Source organism: Ranitomeya variabilis, chromosome 3 (assembly GCF_051348905.1).
Source record: "Ranitomeya variabilis isolate aRanVar5 chromosome 3, aRanVar5.hap1, whole genome shotgun sequence".
NCBI classification, from domain to species: Eukaryota; Metazoa; Chordata; class Amphibia; order Anura; family Dendrobatidae; genus Ranitomeya; species Ranitomeya variabilis.
The window spans coordinates 32,765,773-32,787,420 of record NC_135234.1 but is presented as its reverse complement, the minus strand read 5'-3'; the positions used below and the strand labels follow the sequence as shown (position 1 = coordinate 32,787,420).

At 42.3% G+C, this 21,648-nt stretch overlaps 1 protein-coding gene across 1 annotated transcript in view; it reads right to left on the bottom strand.

Moving 5' to 3' along the window:
- The window catches only part of RUNX1 (RUNX family transcription factor 1), a 100,017-nt gene that overhangs the window by 38,946 nt on the left and 39,423 nt on the right, over positions 1 to 21,648 (bottom strand). Inside the window, exon 4 of the mRNA XM_077293901.1 lies at positions 7,685 to 7,876. Coding sequence (XP_077150016.1) covers positions 7,685 to 7,876 — 192 coding nt within the window. The remainder of the gene's footprint in view (positions 1 to 7,684; positions 7,877 to 21,648) is intronic.

The window sequence follows — 21,648 nt, the reverse complement described above, 5'->3', positions numbered from 1 at the left end:
AATTATGCAAGTCTGTACCCCTACATGGCAAATTTGGAGTCATAGTAGAAGCCAAATTGGTCGTCACCAAGGATGTTGGCCAACCGCTATCTCTCCCATTGCCCCCATACACAGGAACGTATAGATTGGCCAAGCACTGTTTTTTTCGAAAGAGCTGCTGCCAGATTCAGCTGGCAACAGCTTACTTGATTGAGAACAAAAGGATCAACATCATCAGTCGGGAGGTGAAAATGTCCATCAGGCGACATTCACACGGCGAGTATTCGGTCAGTATTTTACATCAGTATTTGTAGCCAAAACCAGGAGTGGAACAATCAGAGGAAAAGTATAATAGAAACATATGCACCACTTCTGTATTTATCTCCCACTCCTGGTTTTGGCTTACAAAAACTGATGTAAAATACTGACCAAATACTGATCGCGTGAACGTGGCTTTAAAAAGATGATACCGGGGGGCATTTGAATAATTAATCTAATGTGTCACCTAAAGGTAATGAGTGAATCTGATATTTGCTTTATACTAGTTTTTTGAGAGTAGGAGAAAATGCTCGTTAGGAGGAGATCTGAACGATACCCAAGAACGTGGTGGCTTGGTCTTTGACAATGGTATTATTTTTTTTTAGCTTCCACACTTCTTCTTCTTCTAGCCTGTACTGTATGTAATAATTCCTATTTTGTGGTCATTTTGCGCAATATTTCCTGCCCCACAGGTACAAATACACACTTCTGCTTTACAGCTGCTTCTATGAAATCCTTCTAGGCGGTAGTGAAAGTGTCCTCGCACGCACATCGATATTATTTTAGGGCATACCACTTGCTGCAATGCATTCTCGCTAAACCTCTTTTAACACAAGATCCCCGAAAAACAGCTGTGATCTCTGCCGTCTGAGGCAAAGGGGAAAAAAATAGTCCTCACAAGAGCCCTGTATGTTTCCTGGCTTTCATGGAGCTGGTTTTACGTCACGCCAATTTAGTTATTTATTTTCGAGAGCTGACGGGACTGTTCTGCCTTATTATGTAGATTGTAATTACGCTTAGTTGCGATTATATTATATGTAACTTAACATTTTAGATTATATTTCCAAAATATTTATTTTCCTTGTTTTATTTCAACCAATCTTCCACCAAATGGGTCCTTTGTAGCCCAAGTAGATGCCTCGTTGTCCTAAAAAAATGAACCCTGCGTGGGCCGTGTGCTACTGATCTCTTTGCACTTAAAGGGAACCTGTCACCACGTTTTTGGAAGATGGGATAAAAATAGCGTTAAACAGGGGCAGAGGTGGGCATTACATTAGTGTGTTTGTTATGCGTTTATTACCCACCTAAGTTGCCGAAATACCTTTGCAAAGTCTCCGTTTTCGCCTGTCAATCAGGCTGGTCTGGTCAAAAGGGCGTTGTCTTCCCCCAGATTTTGCGTAGTTTTCCGTTGGTGGCGTAGTGGTGTGCGCATGCCCAAGGTCCCGAATCCTCTGCCAGGGGATTTAAAAGAGCGCGCTGTTCGTTATTTCATTGGTGATCGGTGGGTGCGGCCATCTTCCTTTGGCCGCGCGTGCGCAGAAGCGGCGCTCTGCTGGCCGCGGCTTCAGGAAAATGGCCGCCGCGATATCCATCTGCGCACGCGCGGCATCCCGCGGCCATTTTCCTGAAGCCGCGGCCAGCAGAGCGCCGCTTCTGCGCACGCGCGGCCAAAGGAAGATGGCCGCGCCCACCGATCACCAATGAAATAACGAACAGCGCGCTCTTTTAAATCCCCTGGCAGAGGATTCGGGACCTTGGGCATGCGCACACCACTACGCCACCAACGGAAAACTACGCAAAATCTGGGGGAAGACACCACGCCCTTTTGACCAGACCAGCCTGATTGACAGGCGAAAACTGAGACTTTGCAAAGGTATTTCGGCAACTTAGGTGGGTAATAAACGCATAACAAACACACTAATGTAACGCCCACCTCTGCCCCTATTTAACGCTATTTTTATCCCATCTTCCAAAAACGTGGTGACAGGTTCCCTTTAAGAAAGTGGAGACCATTATGAGAGGAGTCAACTTGTCTGCGCCCCAATCCCACCCACTATGGCTTAAATGATGCCCCTTAGGGCCAGGAATGTCATTACCTACCAGGTCAAAATCTTTTGTGCGTGTGTATTGAAGCTGGGTTTACTGGCGCCGGTATTAATGGTACATTAGCACATGAGCTTAAAACTTCATGGTGCGAGCCTAAAATTTTGGTCAGGTTTATGGGGAACCTGAAAGCCAGCTTTGGACCTCTAAAACCTTCTAATAGGAACCTGTAACCAGGATTTTAGACTTGTAAACCTCAACCATTCTATTAACTATGAGGGTGATCAATGAGTGGAACAGGCGGCCACGAGAGGTGGTGAGTTCTCTTTCAATGGAAGCCTTCAAACAGAGGCTGGACAGATATCTGTCTGAGATGGTTTAGTGAATCCTGCATTGAGCAGGGGCTTGGGCCAGATAACTCTGGAGGTGCCTTCCAACTCTACCATTCTATGATTCTCTGTTCGTAAAATTTTTGCCATCTGGTAGATTTGGCATACCTCCAGGCCAAAATCTGGTGCATGCACTGTGAAGCCTGGTTCACTTGGGTTGGTATCACCAACACATTGTGAATGTATCCTAAACGTCACTGCATGATTTTGGCCACCCTTGGGAAGACTAATACTTATTAGGAACTTCTAGACTAGCTTTGGGCCCCTAAACCGCTAAAAACCTATTATTTAGGACAGTGACACGTTTCAGATTTGGCATATCGGAGAGAAATCATTTTAATCCCTACATTTAAGTCAAGCTGGACTTTTTCTCCTTATTGCTTAACGTCCCACCGGTTGGGTACATCCTCTCCAGTGGCATCCGGTAAATGATTGGTTGACCGGTGATGCCAAGACCACAACGCAATCCTTCACTGCACATGCGCCAAACAAAGTAACAAGGTTTTCTAAATCTTCGGTTAACATCTACTAAATGGATTTTGGGCACCCTCCTGTAATTTTACCTACTCGTAATTGTTTGTGTTTGTTCTATTTGTTGGTGTTTTACCATCATTACTATGGGATGTGGCCTTTATATGTCATACTTTCAAGACTGAAGACTGTGTTGTACCATTGAGTGGGGGAAGTTATTGACTTTAGACAGAAAGTTCCCGACTAGGGACAATCACTTTTCCTGCCCCTTTATGGACAAAATATGGATGGGAAAGAGAAGGATATTCCAGCTCAGAGTAATGCGTATGAGATCCGAAACAATGACGTCAGGAAGAAAAGAAGGTGATCCAACGTCACGGAAAGCAATTTTCATTAATTCATGGTGACAGGTAAAATGTCAACACCTACACATTTCAGGTTCCGAAAAGCTGTAACACCTTCTTTTTCTACTAAATATGGATCCCAAACAAATAAGAGAATGTCCAAGGAATGAGCCCCCCCCACCGAAACATAAAAACAAATGGTCTCAACAGCTAATAAACCTAATATCCTCGGATTTCTATAGGACGCAGGGGCCTATGTCAGACATGTGTGCCTGCGTGTGGGACTTGTCACCTGTTGTCCCTTTAGCCCAGTGTCCAGCGACTTCAATCCAGCCCGTATCAGATTTTAAAGACCGTTGCTGGCATTTTAAGTGTTTGCTCCACGGCGGTGCGCAGCACGGGTTCAGTGTTTTCAGAATGGATCAAGACTAAAATCTTGTATGACAAAGACTTCTCTGTTGTTCAAATAAATATCTGAAACTTGTAAATTTCATTGTGAAATGTATCTGCGCAATAAAAACCTACGACATTCCCAGAAGTGGCGGAGCTTCTCACGTGACTCACCATCCTAATAACCCGTAACAGGCTGGAATTCTTAGAAAGACGGATAAGATGTGCAGTCGGTTTTATATTCGCCCTGCTTTTTATATTTTCTAATATATTACTGATAGGGCTGATATCACATAACAATTGCTTGAATCGTAGATCGCTGGGGGTCCAACCGTCAGCACCCCTATTGATTAGAAGGCAAAGCTACCATCGAAGAGCAAACAGTTCGGGTAAATGGCTCAGGTCTGAACTTTCAATCTGCAGGAGCACACCTTTCCCGGACAAGGCAAAGGAGTGATGTGCTCCTGCACATAAGAAAATCCCTTTAAATATCAACGAGATTGGTGATATATGCATGATCGCCGGGGGTTCCCTGTATGAACGGACCAGTAGTGCACATGTATGCTCACCGATACATTCTATGAGAGAAGTGGTTATGTGTGTTCGCTACTCCTACCATAGATCCATAGAAATTAATGACTTTAAAGGGTAATGGCTTAAATTTTTTTCCCAAAAAGTTAATGATACACATATAAATAAGAAACTTTGTAATATATCTTATTAGAGAAATCTGCTTCTTTCTCCTCCTCAATCATTCTCAAAATTTTCAATTCGCAGGTAAAATCTGTCTTCAGTGAAGACAGATTTCACCAATGCTGAGACAGGAGATTACAGTTGGTGCTCATAAGGTTTTCAGGAGCACTTGCAGAAGCTCCTCCCTCCCGCCGTAAAACCTTATGAGCACCAACGGTAATTGTAAAATCTTTCCTAACTGAAAGCAGATTTTAGCCGTGAATTGAGTGAAAGATCAGTCCAGGAGGAGAAAGAAGGAGATTTCTCTGTTATGATATATTACAAAGTTTCTTATTTTCACGTGCACTATTGATTCATGAAATAAACATTTAAATGATGGCTACTCTCTAAATTCTCCTTTACACACTAGGGAAAGACTAAAGTTGAGGGGGTTGTCAAATTAGATGACAGGTAGCAGAAATCTGATTATCTGACTCTTTCTTTGTGTTTTTACTTAAATCAGCCCATCCTAGGCCAGACCTTCTTCAGGATGTGTTGGTCCGCAGCTCTCTAGACTCTGAAGTGATGTAAAGTACTCAAGCACTTCAGCTCTAACTAAACAAAGAACTCCTCTAGTAGATCATAGCGCCGCGCTAGAGCAAACCACGCCAAAAGAAACCAGTCTACTTCCCCACGTGTACAGACAGTCATTTGGAATCCTGGGCTGATTTTTTACAATTCTTTAAAAAAAGTAAAAAAGAAAATTTTAACTACAAAAAGTTAAAATTCAAAGAATTAAAATATTAAAAAAACAAAAACAAGCAATGTTGTAATTGTGGAGTTTAAAGTTGAAAAATGCAAAATTAGCTGAATCAGATTAACGCTCAAAAATAAAATAAAACTGGAGTATTAAAATTTTGAATCCTCCTAATGTTGGGACCATATTAATTTTCACGAACTACACGTCTTTCTTTGAAGAGATCTTTTTTTTAAGGGTATGTGCACACGGCATATTAATTCCAAGGTTTTCCTAGGTGAAACCGCTCCAGGAAAAGTTTTTTGCAGCGTCTTTTGAATGTGTTACTTTTTTTTACAGCTTCACAGTTTCCAAACAGACTGAGCATGTACATAGCAGCGTCGTTTTTACATTGTCATGTTCAATTTTTTTACGGTGGTTTCGCTGCGCTCTTTCAGGTGGCTTCCAGGGGGAATCTGTCGTATACACGGACCCTAAGCAGTTTTTTCTTAATCCATAGAGTCCTTAGTTTCTTAGAATGTTTACACATATCTACGGGACCCTAGTTTTACGTAGGACTACCCCAAACAACAAGGAGGAGGGTGTTTTTTTATGCCAATTTGATTCTGCAAGCTTTGGGACAAGGACTGAAAATGACCCTGATTTTCAAATAAAAAGTTATTCCTATCATCATAGATGGATATTGTCAGATAGTGACTGTAAAAACTATTTTTTGCTTATTAAAATTTGCAGCGGTTCTTGAGATATTAACACTTTTCTTTTCAGATTGCTACCTAGGAGTCCGACCACCGCTGCTGAGTAGGTTCTAAGCACTGCGCCGAAGCTGGTAGCATCACGCTCCAGAGATCCTGGCCGGCTTCAAAACAGTGGAAAAGAGCTTGTAAGCACTGTGCTTGTTCTGCTGTCTAGCAGAGGTGGTCGGTCTCCAAGGCAATGGGTTGTAAACATAAGAAAAGTATTGATATCTCAAAAACGACTGAAAATTTTAATAAGCAGTGAATTGTAAAATTGCTTGTTTTCGCAAACCCTATCCAACTATGCTCATTTATAGAAGATGGGAAAAATCCTTTAAGTCAGAGGTCCCCAACCTTTTTTGCACCAGGGACCGGCTTTAAGCAAGACCAGTTTTCCATGGCCCGGTGGGGGTGGGGCAGGGGCGGGGCTTTGGTCATATGGGGGTGGGGTTATGGAGGGATGGAGCTTAGTGCATACTTATCATATAATTATGACATTTATAATGAGAATGTGATTCAACTTACCATAGGTTCAGAATGAGTGGGAGCACCATGCTTGTTTCCCTGGTGCTTTGCACCATTATTGCCCCATAGCTGTGCCATATAGTGCTCTGCACCATTATTGCCCCATAGCTGTGCCATACAGTGCTCTGCACCGTTTATTATTGCCCCATAGCTGTGCCATACAGTGCTCTGCACCGTTCATAATTGCCCCATAGCTGTGCCATATAGTGCTCTGCACCGTTCATAATTGCCCCATAGCTGTGCCATACAGTGCTCTGCACCATTATTGCCCCATAGCTGTGCCATATAGTGCTCTGCACCATTATTGCCCCATAGATGTGCCATATAGTGCTCTGCACCATTGCCCCATAGCTGTGCCATACAGTGCTCTGCACCATTATTGCCCCATAGCTGTGCCATATAGTGCTCTGCACCATTGCCCCATAGCTGTGCCATACAGTGCTCTGCACCATTATTGCCCCATAGCTGTGCCATATAGTGCTCTGCACCGTCCATTATTGCCCCATAGCTGTGCTGCTGCTGCTGCAATAAAAATAATAAAACACCTACTCACCTGTCTTGCTTGCAGCTCCTCGGCGCCATCTTCCCGGCGTCTCTCTGCACTGACTGATCAGGCAGAGGGCGGCGCGCACACTATATGCGTCATCGCGCCCTCTGCCTGCAGTCAGTGCGGAGAGACGCCGGGAAGATGGAGACAGCGCCCGGCGTGTGGAACGAGGACACGTAAATATGCGATACTTACCTGCTCCCGGCGTCCCGCTCCTTCCCCCGGACAGCTGGTCTTCGGTGCCGCAGCCTCTTCCTCTGTCAGCGGTCACCGGCACCGCTGATTAGAGAAATGAATTATGCGGCTCCGCCCCTATGGGAGGTGGAGCCGCCTATTCATTTCTCTAATGAGCGGTCCCACGTGACCGCTGAACAGGGGCGCCGCGGACCGGCTGAAAAACCCCAACGGCCCGGTCCTGGTCCGCGGACCGGCGGTTGGGGACCTCTGCTTTAAGTGATATATATTATATATGTATATATATATATATATATATATATATATATATATATATCTATATATATAATTGTCTAAGGGTCACTTCCGTCTTTCTGTCTGTCTGTCGCGGATATTCATTGGTCGCGGCCTCTGTCTGTCATGGAATCCAAGTCGCTGATTGGTTGTGGCAAAACGCCCACAACCAATCAGCGACGCGCACAGTCCGGAAGAAAATGGCCGCTCCTTACTCCTCGCACTCACATGCATATTCTAGAATACCCGATGTGTTAGAATCGGGCCACCATCTAGTATATATATATATATATATGTGTGTGTTTGCACTGCAGGCATGCACTCACCTTGTATCTGAGTCTGTGCCTGAGGATTGAATGCTGTGGAGTGGTTCAGAGATGACCGTGGGTTCGGAGTGGGGGTCGGATGGTGCGGACTGACTCTCATCGCCGTTCGTCGCAACTGCTCCAGTTCGCTGAGGCGTTCAGAAAACGACAGGCCCCCTGGTTTTGTCTGCTCATCTAATTTCTGTCGATGCCCTGTTAATGTGAAAAAGATAACAAAAAATGAAAATCTGGGGCAGAAGACGAGTAGAAATATTCAGAATTATTCAGTTGACTCAGAATATTCCTTTAATATTTCTATTCCTTGCATGTTTTCCTCCATCTATCTAACATGGAGTGGGATAATTTTTTCCAGCTGTCTCCAAAAAAAAAGAAGAAAATTTACATTTCAAAGCAAATTTCCAGTTGCTGCAATTTCTAAAATGAAAGTATGTGTAAACTTTTATTGGGACTGGAGATGTGAGCGGCCTGTTCTCTTCTTCCTCCCGCCGGTTCCTTTGGCGAGCACGGCACTATATCACATTTCACACCGCCCTGAGAAATGGAGCCAGCTTTATTGCAATGATTTTATCTGGGTACAGGAAAAAAAAAATAGAAAAAAGTGAAGTATGATTTTTTTTTCTCTTTTGGCAGGAATACGCTGCTTGAGCTTCTTAACTTGTCAAGCATGCAAATCCCAGGCCTGTTTAGCTCTCCAGTTCATGACAGTGGACGTGAATGCAAACATATTGAGTCACGCGAGCTATTTACATGTGTCTAATAATACGATTTCCAGTGTCAGTCCTTCCATACATTGGTCAGCGATGAAAAACATGAAACCCAGTGTGCATTATATGCAGGAGGCTAGCGGGTGGATCATTGCACCAGCCTAAGTCACTGGATCAGACTCAGCCATGGTACCATTTGCAATGTATCCTGGAAGATCTGATACTGGTTGATGTAAAGTGATAAAACTACAAATAATTTTTTTGTTACTTTCCCTTTAAAAGGATGATTCCAACTAGCATGTAGCGATCAACTGGGAGGAGAAAAGTGCGGCCACTGCTGGACAAATGTGGTATCACATGACATCTATTCAAGTGAATGGATGACTATTCAGGCTGAGTCCTCCAGAAAGAATTTCAGCCTCTCTCCAATCTGTCTCCGGACAAAAGGAATGGGGGAAAAAAGGATGTCCCAAGTAAGAAACTTCCCTCATATGGAAAATAGTTGCCATAATGAAAATCCTTAAAATATACAAGCCACTAGAGTTTAGCAAAAAGATTTACGCTGCCCTGGTCTGGCATCCAGTTTGGTTGTATGGAGAAGCGGGACTTGGGCAGTCTAAAACTTCTGCCACAGGCATCCTGAACGCCACTTGCACTTATTAGGCTCAATGATACCACGGTATGATGCACATTATGATGATGTCACTAGACCAAATGTGACGTTGTGATGTCATAGGGCCAAATAAGTGCAAGGGCCGAAGAAGATGGTGGTCTGGCAACCAGTTTAGTTGTATGGGAAAGCCAGACTCGGGCAGTCTAAAACTTCTGCCACAGGCATCCTGAGCGCCACTTACACTTATTAGGCTCAATGATATCACGGTATGATGCACATTATGATCATGTCACTAGACCACATGTGACATCATGATGTTGTAGGCCCAAGTAAGTGCAAGGGCTGAAGATGATGGTGGTCTGGCAACCAGTTTGGTTGTATGGGGAAGCCGGACTCAGGCAGTCTACAACTTCTGCCACAGGCATCCTGAGCGCCACTTACACTTATTAGGCTCAATGATATCACGGTATGATGCACATTATGATGATGTCACTAGGCCACATGTGACATCATAATATCATAGGGCCAAATAAGTGCAATGGCCGAAGATGATGGTGGTCTGGCAACCAGTTTGGTTGTATGGGGAAGCCGGACTCGGGCAGTCTAAAACTTCTGCCACAGGCATCCTGAACGCCACTTACACTGATTAGGCTCAATGATATCACGGTATGATGCACATTATGATGATGTCACTAGACCACATGTGACATCATAATAACATAGGGCCAAATAAGTGCAATGGCCGAAGATGATGGTGGTCTGGCAACCAGTTTGGTTGTATGGGGAAGCCGGACTCAGGCAGTCTAAAACTTCTGCCACAGGCATCCTGAGCGTCACTTGCGCTTATTAGGTTGAGTGATATGACGGTATGATGCACATTATGATGATGTCACTAGACCACATGTGACGTCATAGAGCCAAGTAAGCGCAAAGGTCGAAGATGATGGTGGGAGAAGTGAAGACTGCCTCGGTCAGGATGCCATCATAGACTGGATTGAATATAGGACCAGATCAGCGGGAATCTTCATGATCAACGCTAGATGTCCTTTAAGGAGGGTTGTAAAATTTGCAACGTATGCAGAAATCAGACATTAGATCAGCAGAAAGCGACAAATAATTATACTTTATCTGTATATTGAAAGTTGATTTGTTTCATTGTGGCGGCATTTTTTTTTCCAAAAAGACCACAGGAACACCAAGAAACAAATGTTAAATTAATCACTTTGTCATTGATTGGACAAGTTAACAAAATTATGATTGATCCAAAGTTGATTCAATGGTAAACAAATTAGCACTTAAAAAAAAAAAAAAATGGCCGCCACAGCAAAACAGGAAAATACCAATATCATAAAATAAACTATCATGAACAAACTTTGGCTGCTCCTCTGATTACTGACTTACAATTATATGCCCACTTTTATTTATGGGGTGGAAATCCACTTTACATTCCTTCACCCCCTGTCACTGCTGGAGCTGCATACATTTGGCACATAGCTACCGTCTCAATAATAAGCAAGTTTTTTTTATCGGTGAGTCCACAAGGGCTCACTGTTCCTCTGGTGTATAAACCACTTTATGGCGTGCTGTTCCTATAAGGAACGTGAAATGTCATCTAAAACTGGAGGAAGGAAGTAGTTTTAATCCAAAACACAATTTTCTTGGAGGAAACTGACATTAAGGTTCATTCTAGAATATGTCTACTTCTGTCCTGCAGAAAAAAAAAACTCGTTCTTTTTTTTTTTTCAGCTTTCTTGGGTCAGGTTGCTACTCAAACAGTAAAATAACAGGAACACGACAAAATTGTACGTTGTGTATGTACAGGCTATGGGCTTCCTGCATTCGGAATATATCAGATCTCTGGGCTGCTGAAGAATAACGGGTTGTGTTGGGGATGGATAATTACAGCTGCATACTGCCGGTGACCTGAGAACAGAGGTGAATGGTTTTAGCAATAATTAACAGCTACTTCTGCATCCAGAGCCTTGTAAAATAAAAATGCAAAAAAAAAAAAACACCTTGCCTGGTCCCAGTCATCTGTGAGAAGGAATTGTAAGCACTGAATCTGGCCACTGTACAATTACAGTACATAGAGGGGCTTTCCTGTGCCCCTCCTTATTGATTTTACAACTACTCGGGTCACTCCCACAGCCAATCATCCAATCACTAATACTTGCCAACTGCCCCAAAATGTCACAAAGGCTCCCCTCAAAAAAACAGTAGACCCTTCCCCCCAAAAAAAAGGGTAGACCCTAAGGACTCCCGAAAGAATGAGCAAATCTCTAGGACATCACTTTAGCTTGCTACTACCTCACCAAAAGAAGTGCTGCTTCTGGAGAGTTGTTCTGTGCATGGCACCATCAAAATGGAGCACTCCTTCGTCCGGGTGTCCGAAACTGATGTGGTTTTAAACATCGGGTATCAATATGCAAAAAATCTGTTCTGGCAAAACTTCTTCAAAAACTTCAAGCAGAAATAAGGAGGTGTTATACCATGACATGATAATGAAACCTCCAATGTTGTGTTGCAGGACCCCACTAATATTTTTTAAAAACCTGTTTTTTGCACTAATCTTGATTTTGAAATGATTTGTAGCATGCGCGTTAAATTTTTTTGGACGTTACGGAAACTTAAGACCAAAGTTGGCAAGACAAAAACAAGGGTCTACTGAATTTGGGAAATCTACCATAACCTGGGTAACACCATCTTTTCAAGCCAATACTGAGCAGTGCTGGGGACCTGTGTCCAAATCCCACCAAGGACAACATCTATAAGGAGTTTGTATGTTCTCCCCGTGTTTCCGTGGGTTTCCTCCAGGTTCTCCAGTTTCTTCCCACACGCCAAAAACCTACTGATAGGAAATGAAGATTGTGAGCCCCTAATTGGGGCAGCGGTGATGATGTCTGTATAAGCTGTGGATTATGACGGCACCATAATACTGGTGTAGACGAGGTGCCCATTGTGATTACAATCGACATATGACATATGGAGCCGTGAAGGACCAAGAATAATAGCATTGTATTGTTGTAGGTAGGACTGGACCTTACTGTATATGGTGCCCCGTGCAGTATCTCCTACTGGCTCTCTTACCGTCATCTGGTGTACAAAGAACTATTCTATACAGTGCCTATATATTAACATTTTACAGTATGGTGCCTAAATAACACCATCACACATTTGCCACAATTTCTTACACAGTTGCCTAAAGAATCTTCCCATGAATACACTCCAAAAATTATATACGGATGTTGCAATATTTATGACATCCGCCATTAATATAGTTCACACTGCGCAGCCGAACTGTCCACAGCCAAGGGGCTCATTCACAAGTCCGACTGTGTAGTACAAATGATATCCGTGGTTTTCGCGGATATCACTTGTACCTATGATAGTCTATGGGGCTGTGCACATGTCCGATTTTTTTCTTGGACCGAGCCGTCAGCTGAAAATATCAGGGAAATGCGAGGGTCGGATCAAAATCGGCAACGCATGTCAACGGGTCCATGAAAAACATCAGACCGCACTAGGATGACATCCGAGTACGGTACGATTTTCACGGACTGTCAGAAAGGAAAAGGTGCAGAATCGTTTCATTTCTCCACGTACGAGAACACCTGATGACACTTAGACCACATGATGATCAAAGTCTGATTATAATAATTGGTCTGTTTTTCTCGAAAAAATGGACATCTGAATGAGAACTGAGTAGCTGCGCCACACAAGTAAATACCGCCACACACTGCTAAAATAATAGCAACATGCAGTGACCACATAATTCTATACATAAAGTGTTCTACAACTAATGTTTCTGGATGTTCCGAGTCTCAAGCATAGTGCATATTGGGATTGTCAGCCTGGAAATCCCTTACAAATCTCCGATTGTAATGTCAAAGAACACCTTTTCGATAACAAAAGGCAACTCTATACATTATTTTTTGAGTATACCACATCACAAATATGTTTGATATTACAATATTTATTTCTTGGCATATTCATTGAACGGCGCCCTTTTATTTACCGTAATGCTCATTGTTTTCCATGGAGAACAGAGGAGGACATTGATGAGACACTGTATCTATGTTCAATGGAATGTATTAAATAAAAGCACAGGATGCGACTAACATATGACTGTATAAACTTGTAACCACTCAGTACTGCCTGGCCTATATCCATCTGGCTGGGGCGGTGGAGTCTAATAGTGAAGCAGGCGCAGCATGTTGGCAGCCCCTTGCCATCTCCTGCATTAATATTAACTGTAAATATTAATTCTTGTCAAGGCTGTAATTGAAGCATTCAGAGGAGATATCATTTTGCCACCTCTCATCAGCAGGTTTATTTGCATGGATAAAAGATTATTATTTTTTTATTATAAATACAAAGCCAGGCATCTGATGATTACCGCACTCATTGCAAGACAAGCCAAGAGTCTGTAGTTACCATTATTTATTCCCTAATTCTGAATAAGCAGAAAACTGCTTAGTAATCCAGTGCTATCAAATTTCTTAAAGGGTCAAAAGTGGCTAGTTTTTGCTCTTAAATTATTCTCACTGCTTTAGTATTCAGGTTTTTTTTTTTTTTTTAAATCCTCTATACGGTTCTAGAAATATGCAACCTTTTATTTACCGTACTTAGAAATTTTTATGGCCTTTACCAAGGGGATGTGGCTCTCAGGGTAACAATGCAGAGCAGCCTATAGACATGCCCCCAGAGAATACTGTGAGCCATGCCCCCTTTGTCAGGCTATAAAATTTAGCACTAAATAATGAATATGAATACTCAGGAAAGCAGGAGGAACAAAATAAGAAAACAAAAACTGACAACTTTTAACTTGGTAACAAGTCCTGTGTAATACCAACATTTTTACTAAACCTAATTAAAATTTACATTACCAAATACTAATCTTAAGGCAGCCAGTGAATATTAGACCGCTCTGAGCTGACAAAGTTTGTACATTTAAACAGTACCTCAACAAAATACAGGTACTGTTTATTGTTTATGGCAGACTGTTGAAAGCCTACTTAGAGAGGTGGTTGTGGAGCCCATTGCGGTATCCTGCAAAATTATTACTAGATTACACCAGTTTGTAATAAAGTAAGTGGATTGTTAACTGCTTCGACTTAAGACCATAAATACAACAGAGGCAGACAATACAGCTACCATAGGACCCTAGGAGAGACAGGGCCCAGCCTTTGTTTGATTCCATTTAATTTGATAATAGATGCTAAGAAACCTCCCAGGTCCCCAGAGTAAATGTAAGATCATGAAAAAGGGCATGGAGTGAAAAAGAAACCCCGAGTCATTTTGTCATGGGTGCCAAACCGAAGCCTAATTTGACTTTTGCAGTTGCAGCCCCCTTTCTTCCATGTACTCCACTTCTAAGTGCCTGAAACCTAAATGCAACTTCCATTAACACCATACCCACTCAAGGACAAGGCGTCAGCTTTACTCATTCAGTGGGAAGTTTCCTGCTGTACAGTCAACCCACCTTGAATCAGTGGCTGCACTTTTTTATATATAGTCATAAACACAAGTATCAGGTTCAATAAGAGGTGTCTTGTTTATTCTTGACCTACAATGCCCCTTTTCACACAAGTCTTTGGCAGCATTACCAGGTTCGCCCTAATTTACTCTCACCTTGCCAAGTTCTTTTTTATTTATCCTTTTTGTTTTATTTCCGGGAGCTGTATATTTTCCCACATGATGGATACTGAAAAGCTACCTTCTGGATACTGTTTATAAGACACACACAAAGGCATAGGTGCGGAACATTAAAACAATACATAAAAATTTCTACATTAAGGCAACGCCCAGAACAATCAGAAAACAATGTCGTAAAAATAAGCCCTTTCAACACTTAAGTAGGGTTGATACATCAAAATTTTGGCTGCAAATCAGACAGACGTCGCAATAATTAATCAGGATAATCACCTGAGATGGTCAAAGGTGTAGAGATTGGATGGGGTGGGAAAAACCGCTAATGAAGTAGCAAAGTAAAGTCCAGTGCTTATATAGTTTTTTACCATTATTAAGTTACAAGAATTGATACATTTTGCACATCCAGATCATCACTATTGATGAAAATATCAGAATGGCTGACATTAGCAAAAATCATAATGGTGAACACCACCACCAGGAATACTATGCACTAGCTATGGGCTCCACGGTAAGCGTTAATGTTACATAGCTATCCCGAGTATCCAGAGCTCCGCTTCCTTCCCCTGGGTCTGATGCCCTCTGCTGTTCTCCACATCGAGTTGCCCGGAGTGAATCAATAACACAATCTCCCTACACCTACTAAAGGCCTATTTAGACACACTCCTGTGACTTGGGACGGAGACTCCTAGTTCTATGTTTGGTGTGCTGCATCATATGTGATTCTTGTGTTTGTGCTTGCATTCGTCCCTGCTGGGTCCAACTTTCAACAGTCCAGCTCCTCCTGAGATTTCTCTGTGTGCCAAGTCCCGGCTACACATGTGCCTTTCTGCTTGCTGCATCAATGCCAGGGAAGTGTGTGCCCACCCGGACCTAAGGCTTAGATGATCAACATCATATGATGAGCCTAACAGGTCAAACTAAATTTGGTCTCTTCCCCCTTCATGTCTTCAATTCCTGCCTACAACATGCATTATTTGGCAAAGAAAGAGGATCCCATAGAAAATATCTCATTAAGGGACACAGTATTGCCATGCGGTAAAGGAAGTCATAGTGATTGCTTGCCCCTCCTCACCTAACCATCGGTCCAATGTCTCCTCTTGTTAGTAAACAATACAGTTCCTCAGGGGAGGAACGTTTAACCCAGGTGCTACCATCCAGCTGCAAAAGAGATACGTCTAAATAGGGCAGGGAGTACTCATGTCAAGTGCCCTATAGCATCCATAAGTCTCTATCGGGCATGTGCCTTGTTGGCTGTGCCATCCTATATCCGGAAAGTGATATAGTACAGTAGTAATAAATAAACCAGCGCTTTTCAAAAAGTTTCCGTAGCTTGCTAACACAGGCTTAAAAGTGACAAAAGTTCCAAAACTTTTGCCACATTTCAAACAGTTTTACGCCAGAATGAATCGCGGAACAAAGTATCCTAGAATTCCGTAGAACTTTTCCTAATAGGACATGAAACCGGAAAGTCCTTTTAAAAAAATAAATTTTAACTCTTCACCTTCCTCCATGCATTTAACTCATGCAAACTAGGCTCCAAGGGTTCGCAAGAAACATTAGTTCTGCGCCGGCTCGTAGGTTTCAAGTGCTCATGTCTTGTACCCCTGCCTCGCAGCACTCTACTCTCCAAGTTTTCTCCACAGCTGCGGAGGAGATATAGTAAAGCTACTGTATGGTATTATGAAACCGAGGCCTCTGAGATGGTTCCAAGCTGCATACAAGCGAGTTATTCTTTGGACTGTTTTCTTTGGCGATGTGCAAGCTGCACAAAATGAATCAAGCAGTATTAACTTTCAGTAGGGAAGCGTTGCGGTCAGGGGGAGCTGTTTGTGGCTAGATCGTGCAGATAGGTGCACGAGGTTATGGAGAGCAGCTTGTGGCACGGGGGGAGCTTAAAGGGAAACACCCTAGACCTATGGGGGCTGCCGAGCTTCAGACCCATGGATTATATGTTAAAGTTGTGACTCAGAAATCCAGCGTAGAAAAACAGGAAAACTGCTGCTGTGCCTAAAAGTCCCTGAAACCACAGGCATTTTAACACTGGAAAACAAGGCCAAGCCCATGTTATAGCGGCTGCCGGGCATTATACTGCAGTGTATAAAGATGAGGTCAAGAGTATTGTGGCCTTGTAAAGCCAAAAACATGCAACCCGCTAACTTAAAGCGGTTACTTGGTTTGGAAAAAAAAAGCCATTTTTAGCTCCTTAATGACCGATTTTTCGTTTTATTTTTCCTCCGCTTTTCGCAAGAGACAGAACTTTCTTAACATTTTCTATCGACGTAGACTCATGGGGGCGCTATTTTTTTTTTTGTGGTGTGAGTGGAGGAAGAGGGTCAAGTTGTAATTTTGAACGATAGCATTCACTTACATAGGGCCAGAAAAAAAAAGGAAAAAAAATTCAAGCAAGGTAAAATGGTACAAGAAAAAAAAAAAGACACTATGCCATGTTTTTTTCTTTCATTTTTTACGACATTCATCGTGCAGCGCTAAATGACCTGGAATGATTGTCCAGGGTAATATGATTACGACAATACCAAACAATATATATATATATATATATATATATATATATATATATATATATATATATATATATATATATACACTCACCGGCCACTTTATTAGGTACACCTGTCCAACTTCTTGTTAACACTTAATTTCTAATCAGCCAATCACATGGCGGCAACTCAGTGCATTTAGGCATGTAGACATGGTCAGGACAATCTCCTGCAGTTCAAACCGAGCATCAGTATGGGGAAGAAAGGTGATTTGAGTGCCTTTGAACGTGGCATGGTTGTTGGTGCCAGAAGGGCTGGTCTGAGTATTTCAGAAACTGCTGATCTACTGGGATTTTCACGCACAACCATCTCTAGGGTTTACAGAGAATGGTCCGAAAAAGAAAAAAAATCCAGTGAGCGGCAGTTCTGTGGGCGGAAATGCCTTGTTGATGCCAGAGGTCAGAGGAGAATGGGCAGACTGGTTCGAGCTGATAGAAAGGCAACAGTGACTCAAATCGCCACCCGTTACAACCAAGGTAGGCCTAAGAGCATCTCTGAACGCACAGTGCGTCGAACTTTGAGGCAGATGGGCTACAGCAGCAGAAGACCACACCGGGTACCACTCCTTTCAGCTAAGAACAGGAAACTGAGGCTACAATTTGTACAAGCTCATCGAAATTGGACAGTAGAAGATTGGAAAAACGTTGCTTGGTCTGATGAGTCTCGATTTCTGCTGCGACATTCGGATGGTAGGGTCAGAATTTGGCGTAAACAACATGAAAGCATGGATCCATCCTGCCTTGTATGGAGCATCTTTGGGATGTGCAGCCGACAAATCTGCGGCAACTGTGTGATGCCATCATGTCAATATGGACCAAAATCTCTGAGGAATGCTTCCAGCACCTTGTTGAATCTATGCCACGAAGAATTGAGGGAGTTTTGAAGGCAAAAGGGGGTCCAACCCGTTACTAGCGTGGTGTACCTAATAAAGTGGCCGGTGAGTGTATATATATATATATATATATATATATACACACAGTATACTACAGATACATCTCACAAAATTAGAATATCATCAAAAAGTTAATTTATTTCAGTTCTTCAATACAAAAAGTGAAGTTCATATATTATATAGAGTCATTACAAACAGTGTGATCTATTTCATGTGTTTATTTCTGTTCATGTTGATGATTATGGATTTCAGTCAATGAAAACCCAAAAGTCATTATATCAGTAAATTAGAATAATTAACAAAAAACAACTGCAAAGGTTTCCTAAGCGTTTATAAAGGTCCCTTGGTCTGTTTCAGTAGTTCCACAATCATGGGGAAGACGACTGCAGACCTGACAAATGTCCTTTTATGAACACAACAATATTGAGTATGCATGTATATACTGTATATATTTATGTATTTACACTTATTTTTAACTGGGGAAATTGGGATGATTTATGTATTTATTTATTTATTTTATTTTACTTCCACCTTTTCTTTTAGGGGGACTTGAACATATGAATGCTTGTGGTTTTTACTGCAATATTTTAGCATGCAATGATTTACTTTACCGTTGCAGTATATAGTCCTTATCATGGAAACGGATGTCCGTGGCTTAAATGCTGTTGTCAGTTATTGACACTGGCATTTAAGCGTTTTACAGCTGCCGTGAACGGAGCGGGCTCAGATGGATATAGCTAGAAAGAACATATATAGTGTGGAGGACTCAGTAAGTCCATCCATTACAAGGGCTGTAATTCCTCATTTCTCCTGCGGTGGTGCTGCAGGGAAACTAAACACTTACTGCCAGGTTCCAGCTGATCGCCACGATCACCATCACTGATCTAGACCCGTGCTCATGGGTTGGAGAGCACTCGGACTAGCAGTACTAGCAGTCGGATCACAAACTGATTAGGAGTTGATCTCAGTTTGTTACTTGATACAACCGCCTCTTGGTCTGATCGCGGGCACATCCTGGCGATCAGGGAAGATTTATAAAACACGGTATCACGTATCATGCCAAAATTGTGTATTATCTGTAGCTGACGTCAATGGTAAGTACTTTAACATTCTGGAAGATCGGGTAACAGGTTTTCATTAAAGGGACGGATCCTTTTATATTGGGGCCAGTCAATTGTCAATCAGGAACAAGGAAACGTTTACTCCACTTAGGCGCCTTCTCTCTTAAAGGGGAATTACATTAGTAATTCTTTTTTGCTTGCTGTCACTCAACAGGACCTTTCCCTGTTCATTTTAGTGATGGACACCCAGGTGAAGGACTCGTTACAGTAGTTATCAGAGTTATGTATGGGGTCCCATACACAATAGGTCGCTGACAGTAAATAGGTGGCGGCCGGAAGTCACCTCCCGACTCCTCCATACATAGATGCTGAGCGCTCCTGTGTTCTCTATGAAAGAGTCGCTGCCAAACTTCTCTGGCGACAGCTTACCTTGCCAGGTCTAAAATCAGACCAGTCAGGCGCCCCCATACACAATGGACTGTCGGCTGATCCGCCCCCCAAATATTAGGTTAGTCTAATGTGTATTTGGCCCTTAAATGATCCATAAGGGCCACAGGGGTAGTAGCACCGCCAAGCCTCTATGCCTTACTAAACCTATTTAGATACAGGCCAAGGTAAGCAAACTGAATCTTTTCTTCCCGAGTGAAGGAAAGTCTACCCATGATTATGGTGAGGAATTGATACAGAAAAGTATGTAGGAAAATTGTATAAAGTTTCACTGTATAAAAAAAAACCTTAATTTTTCTGAAATAGAATACCCCTTTAAGCCAATTAGAAGAGCTGGGAGAGGTCACATGACACACTTCCTTACATATCAAGACTCCAAGTCTTATTGGAACTCACGATTTTGAGTTGTGGTTGGTCAATTAATGTGTAATGTACCCGAATCTTAGTAAGACCTGAGCTGGTCTACATTAGATTTTCCTCTTTGTACCCCATTCCTATCTTTCATGTATGCAAATTAGCTCTCCATTGGGAAAAAGTAAAACTATCCCGCTAGTAACACCTATTAGCCAATCCGTAAGTCACTTCCGCTGAAACAACTGTCAGCAGCTGGGACATGTCTAATGTTCCTAGTCATGTTATAAGGCTCATTAAAGGGATATAGAGATAGATCGTGAGATAGATTTCTTAGGAGAGAGCTAATTTGCATGCAGGAAACACTCCTTTATTTACTTTGTCTTCTTAAAGAGCATCTGTTACTTGCAATAAATATGTATTTTGGAGTAAAAGCCGCTGTTCTCCTGAATCCGACGTTGTTTTTCTTTTCTTCCTGCGCCTCTCCGTTCCTGAGATATGGCCTCCTTTTCCCGATATATAAATCCAGACCTGTTAGCCAAGTAGGCGTGATGAGCCACTCTACTCTGTGGGTGTCGCCGTGATTCCCACACCCAGGTGGCTAACAAGACCAACTTTATATAACAGAAAGAAGGGGCCATATCTCAGGAACGGAGAGGCGCAGAAAGAAAATAAAAACAACGCCGGATTCAGGAAAACAGCGCCATTTACACCAGGTAAAAAAAAAGTATATTTATGGCAAGTGATGATTCCTCTTTAAGGAAAGTCATCCCTTTCCACAAAGCATGAACAATGAAGAAAGTTTCAGTGGAAAAATCATAGGATCCGCATCCCCAACAGCCCTTTACCGTAAAAGCACTTGTTCGAATTTTTCCACATATATCCATCCCCAGATGCTGCTTATACGAAAGAACATTCCAGCGCGCTATTAAAGAGGATTATAAGATAATGTATCTGACGACTGTGGAGTAGTCAGCAAACCATTTGGAAAACAGCACCAAGTTAGAACGACACTTGGCAATCGGCTCATCGCTCGTGAGGTTGCTGCAAACAGCTCCGCCGAGTGCGGCTGCCAATCAGACAGGCTGCAAGTTTGGGCAATAGGTATTAAGAAAATAGATAGAAAAAAAAAAAGAGCAGATCAGAACACGGCTCCGTTCTCGCAGCCAGTTATTACCTTAGATTAGAGGTTATTGCGGTGGCCGAAGTATGAAATTAACATTCCTCCAGTTCCCTATGATGGTCGGTTTCTGCTCCTATGTTGTAGTTTCGCTAGAAAAAGAATCTCCTATTTATAGTGTATAGGAGTATAATTATACCGCACAGGGTAAAACATCAATAAAAAAGCCTAGAATATATATATATATATATATAAATAAATAAATAAATAAATATATATATATATATATATATATATATATATATATATAAGGCATTGTGGAACTACAAGTCCCAGCAATGCTGTTTGACCCATCTTTGAATGGCCATATATCTGGATGACCGCCAGGGAGAGGGAGATCAGAAAGGGATTGGGACTGAGACAACACCTTGTAAAGATACTTAATCTCACATATAGAGAAAGAGTTGAATAGACATAAGTGTAGCAGAGCTGTATATTCTGTGGTTTTACATAGGACTGCTGGCTAACTTGCTACAATGTGCAAAGGATGAAAGACGACCTGTCAC